Source organism: Paroedura picta, chromosome 2 (genome assembly GCF_049243985.1).
Source record: "Paroedura picta isolate Pp20150507F chromosome 2, Ppicta_v3.0, whole genome shotgun sequence".
NCBI lineage: Eukaryota > Metazoa > Chordata > Lepidosauria > Squamata > Gekkonidae > Paroedura > Paroedura picta.
Genome location: NC_135370.1, coordinates 102,788,831 through 102,803,505, shown reverse-complemented (window position 1 = coordinate 102,803,505; position 14,675 = coordinate 102,788,831). Strand labels below are relative to the sequence as shown.

Sequence of the window (14,675 nt, the reverse complement as noted above, 5' to 3'; positions counted from 1 at the left end):
TTTTTTCTTTCAAGAATTATATTTTCTGCTGTCTTTGTGATACCTCCAGGCCAAAATCTTCCTTGAGTCCAAATGAGGAAAGCAAACCACAAGTAACATCAACAGATATTATGTATTTATTTTCAAATTATTCAGATAAAGTGCTGTGATCTGCTTCATTTCTCTTTTGAAACTTTTATGTGTTTATATAATTAAAATAATTAAAATTTTGTATTAAAATGAATACCTTTCCTGTATAAAAATCAGCAGTAGCGTTGACAGAACCTTCCAGTTATACACCTAACCATTCATTCAGTTATATCCAAAAAGCTCTTTATCCTTCTTCTGAGCGATGAGACATTGCCAAAGCACTGCATGAAATGTTCCGCAGAAGAGCTTGGCCCAATCCTTTGTACATATCGTAAAGGGAGGTATCCTGTACCTGTACCAGTTTGCATGAGAATGAGTCAGTGGGTAGAACCAGCACTGCAGATCATTCAACCCTTGTTCAATTCAAAAATTGTCATATATTTAAAAAGATCTGGTTAAGATCTCTGTTTGAAGGCCAGAAGAAAGACATGTAGGAGTGAGTTATAAATGAAAATAAGAATGTAAATAGAGCCTGCAGGATTAGACCAGAGATCCATCTAGTCCAGCATTCTTTTCCACACAGTGACCATTCAGTTCACTGTGGAGGGCTAAATAGCAGGGCATAGAAACTGAGGCCCTCTCTGATGCTGCTTCCCAGCACTAATATCAAGAGGTTCACTGCTTCTGTATATGAAAGTTCCTTTCAGACTCCATGCTAATAGCCATTGATGGACCCATCCTCCATGACTCTGTCTAATCCCCTTTTAAACTCCTATAGGCTTGTAGGCATCACTACCTTTACTGGCAGTGAATTCCACATGGACAGGACAAAACTTGTCCTCTGTGTCCACAGTACATTGCGTTGAATGCATGCCTAAGAAATCACAGTGGTGCAGATATGTGAATTACAGCTGCTTTAAGATGATCAACTATCAACAGGTATAAAATATTAAGATGTTGCATGCTACAATAATGCCAAAAAGTAACATGGTATTTTCTCTGAAAATATTTTTCTACTTTATAATCAGCTAGCCAATGCTCTAGTGTTATATATAACTGATGTTAGGTAGCAACTAACATCCTGACAGTGATGACACCACTTGATTTGCAGTTATTTCATCAGTGCATATGTCTCTGTACTGTGGCAACTGTGCATATCTTTGACAGTGAAGTAAAATCAATGAAAATATGTCCATTGTCTTCCACAGAATATAGTGTGATGGTGACCATTTAAGTTTATAGGTCACTGAATGTTTTTAAGTTAATACTTTACAAATTACCTGTATACCAGATTATTTGGAATGGTATTGGTTAGGCACTAACTATGCTATGAACCTGCTTAGTTCAGTGCAAGGATACTTGTTTTATGTCAGTCTAATCTTCAGGCCTCTGCAGCATGTTTTTCAAACTAGACACATTATTCAGTGTATTGAGTTTTAAATTATGTTTTAATATTATGGTACCCAGTGTGGAAAGGTTGGCCAGAAAAAAAGCAGTCTTGAAAGGACATTGTATTAAACTGGGGGTAGTCAAACTGCGGCCCTCCAGATGTCCATGGACTACAATTCCCAGCAAATGCTGGCAGGGGCTCCTGGGAATTGTAGTCCATGGACATCTGGAGGGCTGCAGTTTGACTACCCCTGTATTAAACCATCCAACATACTAATGAACACTCTTGTCAGTAGCCAAATAACAAAGGCTTGATAGGAGGTGTTTAAGTTTAGAAACATAAATTCTATGCCATGGGACAATTACCATAAGCAGCTCCAGAATAAAGACCAATGGAAACCTTTTCAGTTTTTTGCAAAGGAAAGGACATGGTTGGCACATTCCTACTAGCCTTGGGATGCCTCTGACTTTCTGTCTCTGCTGCTGCAGTTTCAACCTTCCACAGCTTCCTAGCAGGCCCTAGAGGTCTTCAAGAGCGTATCCCATGACTGTGTTTCTATCAGTGCCCATTTGGGGCTTGTTTCCTCTCACCCGAGTACCAATGACGGCATTGTACCAGTGGTAATAGCATCTTTTGATTGATGCACCATTGATGATGACTTCTCTTAGGATCAGGCTGTACAACAGCTTAAAACAAAATATCTTTAACCGCTCCTGCGGTTAAATAAAAGGGTAAGGCCATCTGGGGAGGAGTTAGGGCGGGCCCTGTCCAGGATAAAAACTCAGAGTGCCCAATCAGGAGCCGCTTTGCCGCTTTGCCCTCCAAGTGTCCATCCAGGGCCAAGCAGCCAATGGGGAGGCGCACGAAGCGCCTTCCTATTGGTCCCTCACCAGGACAGACCAAAATTCCATTCACCCAGCCCAGTCTGGCTGCCAGTCTGCTCCTGACCACCGCAGGGAGAGGAGGTCAGCAGGGCTGCCAAGGGGGATGAGAACAGAGGCTTGGACAGGTTGCGCCAGCCCTTTTCGCCCCAAGGCTGTCCTAACTGTCATATCCAACTGCAAATTGCCTCAGAACCCTGACAGAGCTGGCAGGAGGCTGCAGAGTGCTCCCCTTCCCCCTCCCCCCCTTCAGGCCTGCTGCGAAGGAGCCTCTGACAGGCCCTGACTGAGGGGAGGAAGGTGTTTCCAAGAGCAACGCAGGGGAGTCTGAGGGCTTCCTTTTGAGGGGGGGGGGACTTTCCCCTTCTGCCAAACAGTTGCCTGACAGGGAGGCCACAGAAAAGCCCCTTCTCACTTAAAATACTGCTCTGGCCGGTGGTTAGACACAGCCAAGCCATGTGTCTTTCTTCTTTGCAACTCTCTGCAGATTTGAGGCCACTGCACAGCGTTATTCTGCAGAGGAAACTGGCTCTTTTGTCTCCTGTTTCATCTGCACAACAAACCTGTGCAGTAGGCCTCAAGTCTTTCAATTCAACAACAACCTGTGTGGGAAGCCTTAAATGTTTTTTCTCTACCACAACCCTGTCCAAAGTAGCCCTTTCTGCCTGAGGAGATGATCATTATACTCTGCAGGTGAGCTGTAATTCCAGAAGCTCTCCAGGCCACACCTGTAGGTTGGCTACCCCTGGAGTTGGAAGGTTTGGAGGTGGGACTTCAAAATCATACAATGCCTCAGAGTCCAGCCTTCAAATGAGCCATTTTTGCCTGCAGTTGGTAGGGAGTGGTGCAGGTGTGTCCCTCCTGGCCTATGGGTTATGACCAGCCCTTACCAGCAACTGTTTGTATTCTGGGGCTCAGACAGGCAGACCAGCATCCGTCCTGTGAGTCTGGAAAGTGCAGGAAGATCTAAATAAATATTTACAGCCTGAAACTGTAAACAGAGAACAAGTAAATGTTTGGAGACATATAGTAACTAAAATGACTTATTGGCCTGGCAAATAACCTTGGCCTGGCAAATAAAAAAAACAGTATAAAAAACCTTACTAAAGTCAAGACTGTTGTGCACAGAGAGTCTTCCTCTTAGGGTTGCCAGCTTCCCTGTGAGGCTCGCTACCCCACCTCCCTCATGTGGCGTCTGCTATGGGGAGAGAAAGGGAAAACAATTGGAAAATGCTTTGAGACACCTGAAGCCGGCTGGGTCACTGCGGCCCATTCCCAGTTCTCTCAGATCTCTCACAACCCCACATACCTCATAGGTTGACTATTGTGGAGAGACGAATGGAAAAAGTGTTTGTAAACCGCTTTGAGACTCCTTTGGGTAGTAAGCAATAGGGTACAAAAATCCGTTCTTCTAAGGAGCAACCATGAAAGAAGAATGTGGGCACATAACATTTTACCAACAGTGAAAATATGGGAGACAGAAGGGTGGACACCTGTGTACTGTGACTACCCCATGTGTATTAGGGCAGAGGGGCATTTCAGTGAATGTGGCCTAATTCACACAAGAAGGGAAATGACGCAGAACTGGGGGGAATTGGTTGCCATGTAATCTTCCCCTAAGAAGAGTCTCCAGTCTGATTTTCCCTTCACTTATCTGAGGACATGGCTCTGGAAAGCTCATCTCTAACCACTATGCCACAATTCCCAAAGGTCAGTCCTCTCCCACAATCAACGAACATTCCACACCACAGGTTCTTGACACCCATATCTCCACACCCATGCCCTCATTTGCCACCATGCCTCCACAACCTCCCACACAACACACATGACAACCCCATGCCCTTACAGACTGGACAACTCCTCCCCTTCCTGTTCCCACTGCCAAGCTCTAGCGCCCATTGTATTCTTGGAGACAACGGGCTTTGCCCCTAGTTGTGACATATTTGTGAGCCACACTAAGAATATAGGTCACAGTGCAGGTAATATTTTCAATGAATGAATAGTTCAACAAATACTTTAAAAGATCATAGATTCAAATGAGTAGCCGTGTTGGTCTGAAGTAACACAATAAAATCAGAGTCCAGTAGCACTTTTAAGACCAAGTAGCACAATAAAATCAGAGTCCAGTAGCACCTTTAAGCGTGAGCTTGCGAACGCAAGCATTCTTTGTCAGACTCACACCTTGAATAAATCTTTGTTGGTCTTAAAGGTGCTACTGGACTCTGATTTTAAAATAGCATGTTCTTTAGTTATTCTTTGTTTTAAAAATGTTACTTGATGAAATAAACATTGCTCATTACATGATAATTCACCAGAGATGGGTTAAAAGGTATTTTCAGAATGGAGAGCTGGGCCCTAGGGACAAACCTAAACAATAGTGCATTGAAAGTGTCAGAAAAATGCATTTTCTTTTTAATAATCTATATACATAAAGAGTGATTGGTATTTCTTGTGGCATGCTGAACGTTCAAAATGCTTCAGAGTGAGCCCCGCTCACCAGGAGCCTTCCAAACATTCGGCATGCTGGGAGAAGTCTCCTGCTCCTGCATAGTGCAGAGACAAACTGCTTTGCACCCCACAGGGCCAGCACCCCTCCCAATGGGCTTCACAGAGAAGCCTCACACCCTGTAGTGGCAGCACGGTGGCCAGTTAACTTGCCAGCACCTCTCCTGATAGGGAGAGATGCCATCCTCGTCTTTAACTGACCTGCACCTACAGGGTCAGAGAGAAACCCCTCTGCACCCTGCAGGGGCAGCACAGGGTCCAGGAACCTGGGCAGCACCTCTCCCAATGGGGAGAAACACTGCCTGGTTCTTTAATTGCCTCACTCCCACAGGGTGAAGAAAGAAGCCTCTCTGCCCCAATGCCATTAAATTCTTCCGCCCCCCCCCCCCCCCGCAAGCCTCTACCTAGCACCCGATACATTCTTGACTGCACCAGGCTTTACTTCTAGTGTGCTTATTAAATTAGATGGTTTCTTTCTTTAAAATATTCTGATAGTCCTAGTCGTTTTCCCTTTATAGTAAGGACCACTTAATGTTTCTAGCAAACTTTCACTTTTGATAAAAGGGTTTAAGAGCCACACAGAATGGTCTAGGAATCTGCTCTTTGGAGAGTATCATCTTGATTCTGAGCACCCAGACGTGCAAGGCAGATCCACGTGTCTTATTCAGGATAGTTAAGAGGGAAAGTACTGTAGAATATGTTCCTTCTTATGTCTAGCAAATTGGAATGGTTTCCAAGTGAAGATCGAATTGCAAAACAAATGGCAATTACACTATACAGTTCATAGACTGTTCAACAGATTCCAGAAAGGTAGAAATATCAAACATCAGAGTACTGAAAGGTAGAAACAATGTTGTTGTAAATACCTTTAAAACAATTCTGCCAAATTGCTTCTAGCAAAACTGTCAAAGTGCTTCAGACCTTAGAAAACCTACTTAATATAAAATAAGGAGGAGTCTAGTTACCATGCTACACAACATGGCACTGGCTCTCACCATTTTTAAATTGGAACATACTTGTAAACCTTATTTTTTGGAATCCACCGCTATGGCAGCATAGGTCTGAGAGGCAGTAGGCATGTGTTGGACCCATCACCTCTCATGCTGCTAGTAGTCACAAGGAAGCCAATGCTATACATGAGTGGTGGCATAGGCCATGATCAAGCAGAGTCCTGGCCATTAGCAGTATGGGGTCTGGAAGCAAGAGACATAGGCTACAATTCTCCCCTCACACACCACTGATGCCATAAAAAGAACTGAGCCCCTATGGGAGTATAAGTGGCACCATAGGCTAAACCAGCACAGGTCAGGAGGTGCCAGGACTCACTTTGGTCACTAACTTGGGAAGCTGAGCCCTTTTTTTCAAAATAAACAATGGAAACAATGTGCCAACTCTAACCACTCTTCTCCTTTTCCCAATGCTGTGATTAATTGGACTTGGAAATTCTAACATTCTTCTTGCACCTTAGCCTCTGAAGAAGAGGGTTTCTCACTACCTGTACATCCTGATCTCAAGGCTATTGTTATCCTGTAACTCAGTCAGAGCTTTCCCTTTCTGAACAGCCATATACTGCTCAATAATTCATAGAAGCATTTCAGTACAATTCTGTGACTTAACCTGTACATTCCACAGTGATATAGTGATATGGAGAGAAAGGGGAGGCGATTGTAAGCTTTTTTTGAGACTCTTTCAGATAGTGAAAAGCAGGTATAAAAACCAACCCTTCTTCTATGGCTTACCATGCATTACTCCAAAAAGCAGTGAAATTGCCTATGTTTGAGTCCTCTGGCTCAAATAAATTAATATGGTATTTACTTAAATGCAAGACTAGTATTTTTCCCAAGAGTGCCATTAAAAAAGGGGTCATCTTATATATGTATTCAAGTTACAGTTACGTCAATTAATTCTTTGGGGGGGGGGACGTATAACATTTTAAAGCAGGTCATCTGACATTTGGTCTGTCTTCCTTTCCAGCAGTTTTGATGGCTAAGGAGTGGTGGCACCCACCTTTCAAATGCCTTGCCAGTGTCCAGCTGTGGTGCCTGGCTAGTCAGCACACAGCTTGGTCATCCTGAACATATCCACCAGTCTTTGAGTCTCTCCCTCTTTTATTGAAAAAGGCATTTTTTAAATGTTTGTGAACTTACAGGCTGTATGAGTGCCCTGGGATTGACCTATGTGTGATGCCTCTTCTATGGATTTGCCAGCATTCAAGATTACTTCTCAGTTACAGACATTTTATTTTGAAAAATGAATTCTGGAGTGAAGCCTAGAAGTCTTACAGAAACAATAGTAGAACTGCAATATATACTCCTACACACGATAATGTTAAGATGTGGTTTGGACTCCTTTATGTCCAAACCACATACTATATGCAAATAGTACTTTGTTTGAAAAGTCATTTCAGAAGCAGTAGCACATTCCACTCCCTTTCATTGCCTGCTGTATCTGTGATCCAAACTGACCCTCAGGTTTTTCTCATGCTGGCTTTCAAGTACATATTGCACAGAGTTTGAACTGCAGTAGTATACGTTCCCTTTAGTCAGGCCTAGTTCAGATAGCCAAAAGGCCCCACTTGAGTACCTCCACAGGACCTGAGGCTGTTGGTGAATTCAAGGTCTAGAAAAGTGTGTGGAGGTCATGACCGTATGAACTTCCGCCTCTATGTAGAGCCCTTACAGGTAGAAGCATTATTTGTCCTTTTTCAAATTGCTATTAGTTAAACACATTCTAGCACCTTAACCTTACAAAATTTATAGCCCCTTTTACCAGATACTAAAGCAAATACAATTTCAATTGTTTAAAGTAAAACAATAGTAGAAGACAAATAATTAGCAAAGGAAACCAAGAAACTAAACTAACTAAAACCAGAAATTATTTTCACTCCTGTAGGTAAGCTCTAAATTAAAAGATGCAACCAATTTAAGTTCTGGAAAGTTCACATGGAGGGACCAGTTCATGGAGAACCAGTGTAGTGCAATATGTTGGATTAGGATCTGGAAGATCTGGAAGACTCAGGTGTGAATCTGCACTCTGCCATGGCAGTTTGCTAGGTGACCATGACACCCATTTCCAATCACACAGAATGCCTACCATCTTGTTAAACTACTCACTTAGGCTCTGTGTTAAAAGTAGGCCAGGATGTCATATGCTACCCTTCTTGTCTCTTTTAAAATATACAGAGACTCATGAACATTTCACCACTCAGGTCCCTTCTGTCACTCACAGACACATCAACAGACAGGGTAGCATTGCCCCCATGAATAACCATCCCTCACTCAAAAAGCATTATTGGGGTTGAGGCTTAAACACACAGTGCCACCATTTACCCTATGTGTGTAGGCCAAGATATTAAATTTTGTGTGTGTATGTTCTTCTTTCCCTTAGCCAAATAAGACAACTTAGGTTCTCAAAATACCTTTATTCAGAATGTCACTTATACTAAATTATCTTGTAGGCTAGCTTGCTCTAAGCAGATCTCACAAGCCAAATAAGCTAAGCCTAGTTAGTATTGGTGATGGGAGACCATCAGGGAAGTCACGGGTTGCTACATAGTAGCAGGCAATGGCAAACTACATCTGAATATCTCTTTCTTGAAAACCATTGGGGTTGCCATAAATCAGCTGTGATTTGATGGAAAAAAGTTAAGATGGTACAGTAACTTTTCTTTTACTATTTTTAACATTTCACTATGGCCTATTATGCACTGGTGTTTTCCCTTGCTTTCACCATGCATGTCTGTCAGGTTTTCTTTGTCCTTCTGCATTTATTTTCCTCCCTTCATCATTAAGCTCATTTTTGGTTGCTGTTTCCCCAGGTTTTCTGAGAGTGTTTTAGTGTCTATTTTCCGTGGTTAAACTAATAATAACAGCAACAATTTTTATTTCTAATTTGCCCTTCTGAGTCACTCAGGGCAGATAACAGCAGTAAAATCAACATACAAAACTAAAATTAAAAAAACATTTATAATTGATACAAAAACACCCTCAACTAAAATTCCCAGACAGAGGAGTCCTTTATCAAGGAGCTGATCGTCTAACTCTTCTCATCCTCCTAGTGGTGCTAGCCAACTTGGTGGGTGTTATTGTACTGGGCTCATCCATAAGCCCAGTGGAATAGCTCCATCTTACACAACCTGCAGAACTGAGTAAAGTCCTGCAGGGTCCTGACTTCTCCCAAGAGCTCATTGCCGAAAAAGCCCTGGTCTTGATCAAAGCCAATCTCACCTTCAGGTGGGGGACTCAGAGCAGATGTTGATCCTAAGATCGTAATGCTCTAGGGGGATTATAAGGGAAGAGGTGATCCCAGGCTAAATGTAATTCAGAAGTATTGAGATTCCCTTGTATTCTCCCCCTGCCCTTTTGCCACCCTTCGAAAGTCACTTCCCCACCCACATTGAGATCATTTTGTCCACTTTGCACCTTCCACCATCCTCCCCCTTGCATTCATATACAAGCTCATTTTTTTGCTTGTTTAAATTTTTTTTTTAACTGGCAGGTGGAGTCCCTCAAGGGGCAGTTCTCTCTCCTATTCTTATCAAAATCTTTATACGCCCTCTTGCTCAACTGGTGCAGAGGTTTGGGCTGGGTAGCCACCAATATGTGGATGACACCCAGCTCTTATTTCTGATGGATGGCCGTCCTGACTCCCCCCCAGAAAGATTAGCCAGCTGCCTGGAAGCAGTGATAAAAAAGTTATAAAAAGGTTGGAGACCACTGCTCTAGTGTATTTATTCTAAAACTACAATAAAAACCCTGCACTTTCCTAAATTGGGATGGAATATCATTTGTGACATGTGGGGATTGTGTTCAAAGTTTTTATAAAAAATTATGCAATTGCCCTCTTACAGATGCGCAATATTGTCCATCAAGCACCTTCCATTTAAATTATTTTTCCAAATACACATGTACATGCATTTTGTTGTTGTTGTTAGGTGCGAAGTCGTGTCCAACCCATTGCAACCCCATGGACAATGATCCTTCCTGTCCTCTACCATTCCCTGGAGTCCATTTAAGTTTGCACCTATTGCTTCAGTGACTCCATCCAGCCACCTCATTCTCTGTTGTCCCCTTCTTCTTTTGCCCTCAATCGCTCCCAGCATTAGGCTCTTCTCCAAGGAGTCCTTCCTTCTCATGAGGTGGCCAAAGTATTTGAGTTTCATCTTCAGGATTTGGCCTTCTAAGGAGCAGTCAGGGCTGATCTCCCCTAGGACTGACCAGTTTGCAGTCCAAGGGACTCGCAAGAGTCTTCTCCAGCACCAGAGTTCAAAAGCCTCAATTCTTTGACGCTCGGCCTTCCTTATGGTCCAACTATCACAGCCATACATTGCAACTGGGAAGACCATAGCCTTGACTAGACGCACTTTAGTTGGCAGGGTGATGTCTCTGCTTTTTAGGATGCTGTCTAGATTTGCCATAGCTTTCCTCCCCAGGAGCAAGCGTCTTTTAATTTCTTTGCTGCAGTCCCCATCTGCAGTGATCTTGGAGCCCAGGAAAATAAAATCTGTCACTATCTCCATTTCTCCGGATGCCATGATCTTTGTTTTCTTGATGCTGAATTTCAAGCCAACTTTTGCACTCTCCTCCTTCACCCGCATCAACAGGATCTTTAGTTCCTCTTCACTTTCTGCCCTTAGAGTGGTATCATCTGCATATCTGAGGTTGTTGATATTTCTCCCTGCAATCTTGATCCCAATTTCTGACTCCTCTAACCTCGCCTTTCTCATGATGTGCTCCACATACAAGTTAAATAGGCAAGGCGACTGTTTCCCAATTTAGTGACATATTGAGTGTAGCACTTTTACTGCATCGTCTTTTAAGATTTTGAATAGTTCAATTGGGATGCTGTCACCACCACTAGCTTTATTGTTGCTCAGACTTCCTAAGGCCCATTTGACTTCACATTCCAGGATTTCTGGCTCTAGGTCAGTAACTACCCCATCGTGGTTATCAGGGATGATAAGCTCGCTCTTGTATAGTTCCTCTGTATAATTTTGCCACCTTTTTTAAAATCTCTTCTGCTTCTGTGAGGTCCCTACCATTTTGGTCCCTTATCATACCCATCTTTGCATGAAACATTCTCTTCATATCTCCAATTTTCTTGAAAATATCTCTTTGTCCTCCCCATTCTATTCTTCTATTTGTTTGCACTGTTCATTTAAGAAGGCTTTCTAATCTCTTCTAGCTTTTCTCTGGAATTCTGCATTCACTTTTTATGTGAATGTTTATGTGAATGTGTGAATGTTTCAGTGCCAATGTAGTGGAGGGAAAAGGGATGGAGCAGGGGTAGGATTGTGTCAACAGTGAGCCCTGCTGGAATAGAATGTGTGATTTCTGTCCCTGTCCTCTTCCATACTGCTTGTTGTTTCTTCAGCAGCAAGAGCACCATTTCCCACTCCTGTGTAGAAGCAGCCCTTAATATACTTCCCTTATTTCCCCTTGTCCATATATTCCATATCCCTGGTTATACTCAGATCTGTAGAACCATCAACACTTAACTGTAACTCATCACCACTTAAACTCCTCTCAGCCTCATTTACCTTTTTTCTTCTCTAGTCTACATGTCTTCTGCTTTACCTAAGAATAACTTCACTATATTTGACTGTCCTTTTATTTTCAGTAACTTCTTTTTTGAAAAGTTTATCGTTTGTCCTATATCTCTCTGAGTATATCTCCCCATCATGCTTCTGTTTATCAGATCCCTGAGATTCCAGCACCACTGCTCCCAGCTTTGTCTTTCGGCTGTAGATTGTAAGCCCTTTGAGCAGGCACTACATTGAGTCTAATTATGTGTATAAAGAAAATTATTTGGATTCAAGTGGGTAGCTGTGTTGGTCTGAAGTAACACAACAAAATTGGAGTCCAATAGCACATTTAAGACCAACAAATTTATTTAAGGTATGAGTGCAAGCACCTCCAACAAAAGAAAATTATTGTCATCATTATCATTAATTCATTCATTCATTCAGTCATTTATTTATTTATTTATATAATTTGACTTTATTTATATAATTTTACCCTTGTAGCTGTTCAGTGGGAAAAAGTAGGAGGTCAATAACTGTAGTCAGTCTTGGCCAGAGTGCTGTTTTACTCAGTGACCAACCAGTTGTTCTGGAGGGCCAACAAGCATGGAAGCCTTCCCCTGATCTTGCCTCCTAGCACAATTATTGAGAAGTTTACTGCCTCTAAATGTTAAAGTTCCCTTTAATCAACACGGCATAAGATCAGTGTTCCAATAAAATGACCTCTGGGACCTCAAAGCTATTTTTAAAGAGAACAGATAGTAGTAAGTGGCATCAATGGAGACAAATGGCAATGCACAGAACAGAATCATAACAGAATAATATAAAACTATCTTTTAACACTACAAAGTCATGTTTATAAGAGACTATGGTTCATAGGCTGAGCCTGGCAGTCAGTGGGGGGAGGGGGCTGGAGGGCAGAGATATGGGCACGCTTGACATCTCTATGTCACTTTCATGTGACAATGGGCAGCTCAAGGAATTGCTAGAAGCTCTATGATAAAATTCTAATGGTTTAGTTTTGGCCAGTGCAGCAGAATTTTGGTAGGATTTCAGTCATAAAGGTCTGTTAATTGCTTTGTGTTGGCAATTGTGTTAATAGTAAACTTTATTAATTTTTAGTATATACTACAACCAGGCTCCAAAGGGCTGGAATTTGGGTTTTTGACTTTTTAATCAACTTACGTGCCTCCAGTTGAAGTTACAGTTTGAGGCAGCAATCCAAGAAAGGGCCTTCGAAGTTATGGTACCAAAATTATGGCTTTCTATTCCAGGGATATTTGTCTATTTCCCCACTATTGTTGTCTTCCATCAGCTGGAAGAATTTTCTGTTTTGCATTCCCTCATTGACACTTATTTTCACATATATGTTTGTGTTTAGTTTAATTGTTTTATATGCATGCATTTTAAAAGTTTTAACGTTTTTGTTTGTCACCTTAGAGACTCTAAGTTGGGTGGAAAGGTGGCATAATTTGAAAAATAAAAATTTTACTGGTCAATGGACCATAAATAAACTGAATTGATGAATAAAATGAAAATAAAAAATAGAATCTGCTCATTTTCAAAAGTGGTTTGTCATATAGCATGGGAGAAAGGACTGTTTAACAAGCACAATCCTCCAAAATCTTATTTGAGGTTGCAAGATTCATTGTGTCATTCTTTAGATCCCAGCTGGTATATTTATTTTTATATCATATAAACAGAGAACTTTTAAAATTGATAACCAAACTAGTACATATTTTGACAGGAGACGGAAGGTAGTGCAAGACCAGGCCTCCAGTAGTAATCAAGTAAATGCTTCAAATGTGAACTTGGATCCAAATTGCTGCTTGGGCTTATGGAAGGGAATTGTGCTAAGTTACTAGATTTTTTTTAATTAACTTTTTCTTCTTGAACAGACACATACCATGCCACAAACTCCTTTTGAAGCTGTGGGACATGTAAGATGGGGAAGCATCATTTCATAAAAAGCCCCCTTCTTAACAGAAGCAACTTCAAAGTTCTTTGAGTACCAGCCTTGGATTTGCATTCTAATAATACTTGTGAAGAAAGTGAATTATGATTGGGAAAATGCCAATACTCTCTAAAACAGTTGTAAGAAATGCACAAGACAATCTGAGCATCAACTTGGAAAAATTGTTTTAATAAGGATTTGCTGTGCTAAAATAACTGTTTATTGATAGGGAACAGTAGTACATTTTGAAATGTGCTAGCTAAGAAAACTTAATTACAATTGTGTTTTCTCTTCTCTCTCCTTCTCTCCCCACCTCTAAAAACTCCTGCCATAGCGATTGCATTTGCCTCCAGACTTGTCAGACACAGTGAGCCGCACAAGCAAACAGGATCTGGCAGAATCCGCCAAATTGCTGAGCTCAGGATGTAGTGCTATGGCCATAGGCAAGAAGCACCTGGACTTCTAGTGATTTCTACTTAGCAGTTTCATTCCGATTTATATGGCACTCTAATTATGACTGTTAATGACTTGTGTAAATATTTTTTTCTTAATGATTGTGACCCAGTAGTCCTTTTTTAAAAATCTAACTTGCAAGCTGTGTGCCTTATTTCCTTATTCTGTTATTTTTATGTTTGCAAATGTACATTCTATACTGCAAAGGCATTCTATATTTAGAGGCAATGGGTATTTTGAAAAGTTAAAGGATTTTCTATTACTGTTAACTTCATTGTTGTTAAAGTCAATTATATTTTACAAACTTCATGGAACTGTCATATAAAATTTAAATCAGAATTGTAAATAAATAGTAAGTTCTCTATCATGTGTTGTCCTGATGTCAGACTACCCTTGTTCTAGAAAAAGAATTTTGTTGTCTTCAAAGATCATAGTTAAATCAAAATATGACAAATTATACAATGTGGAGCCAATTAAGTAAATGTGCTTGAGTATTTCTCACATATTCTTCTATGTCAGTCATTAATGTAATGGAGAAAATAGTTTTCTTATGGTAAAAGTACATTACAAATGATTAGTTTGCCTTATTGGTTAATAAATATATTAACATGCTCTTGAGTGAATTTATTTTTAAAGGAAAAAGAATTGCCTCTTTAATGTAGTTCAAAACAGTAATCCTGAACAACTGAAGTCAGCAGTATAAAATTATGTCAACAGACATTATTCAAGATTGAAATTCAAACTGACAGCTACATTAATGCTAGAAAACCAGGAGAGTGCATTGGAGCTTGGGGAAGTGATATCACTGCAATAAATATATAGTGCAGCCAAAAATAAAACTAATTCAGAATTTCATACTTTTGTGTATATGCTATTTGTAAATGTATGAATATTTCCCGTCTA

The 14,675-nt window shown here is 41.0% G+C and overlaps 1 protein-coding gene across 1 annotated transcript in view; it reads left to right on the top strand.

Moving 5' to 3' along the window:
- Nucleotides 1-14,383, top strand: part of ELP4 (elongator acetyltransferase complex subunit 4) — a 250,605-nt gene extending 236,222 nt beyond the window's left edge. Inside the window, exon 10 of the mRNA XM_077321956.1 lies at nt 13,654-14,383. Coding sequence (XP_077178071.1) covers nt 13,654-13,785 — 132 coding nt within the window. The 3' untranslated portion in view covers nt 13,786-14,383. The remainder of the gene's footprint in view (nt 1-13,653) is intronic.
- The last annotated feature ends 292 nt before the right edge of the window (nt 14,384-14,675 follow it).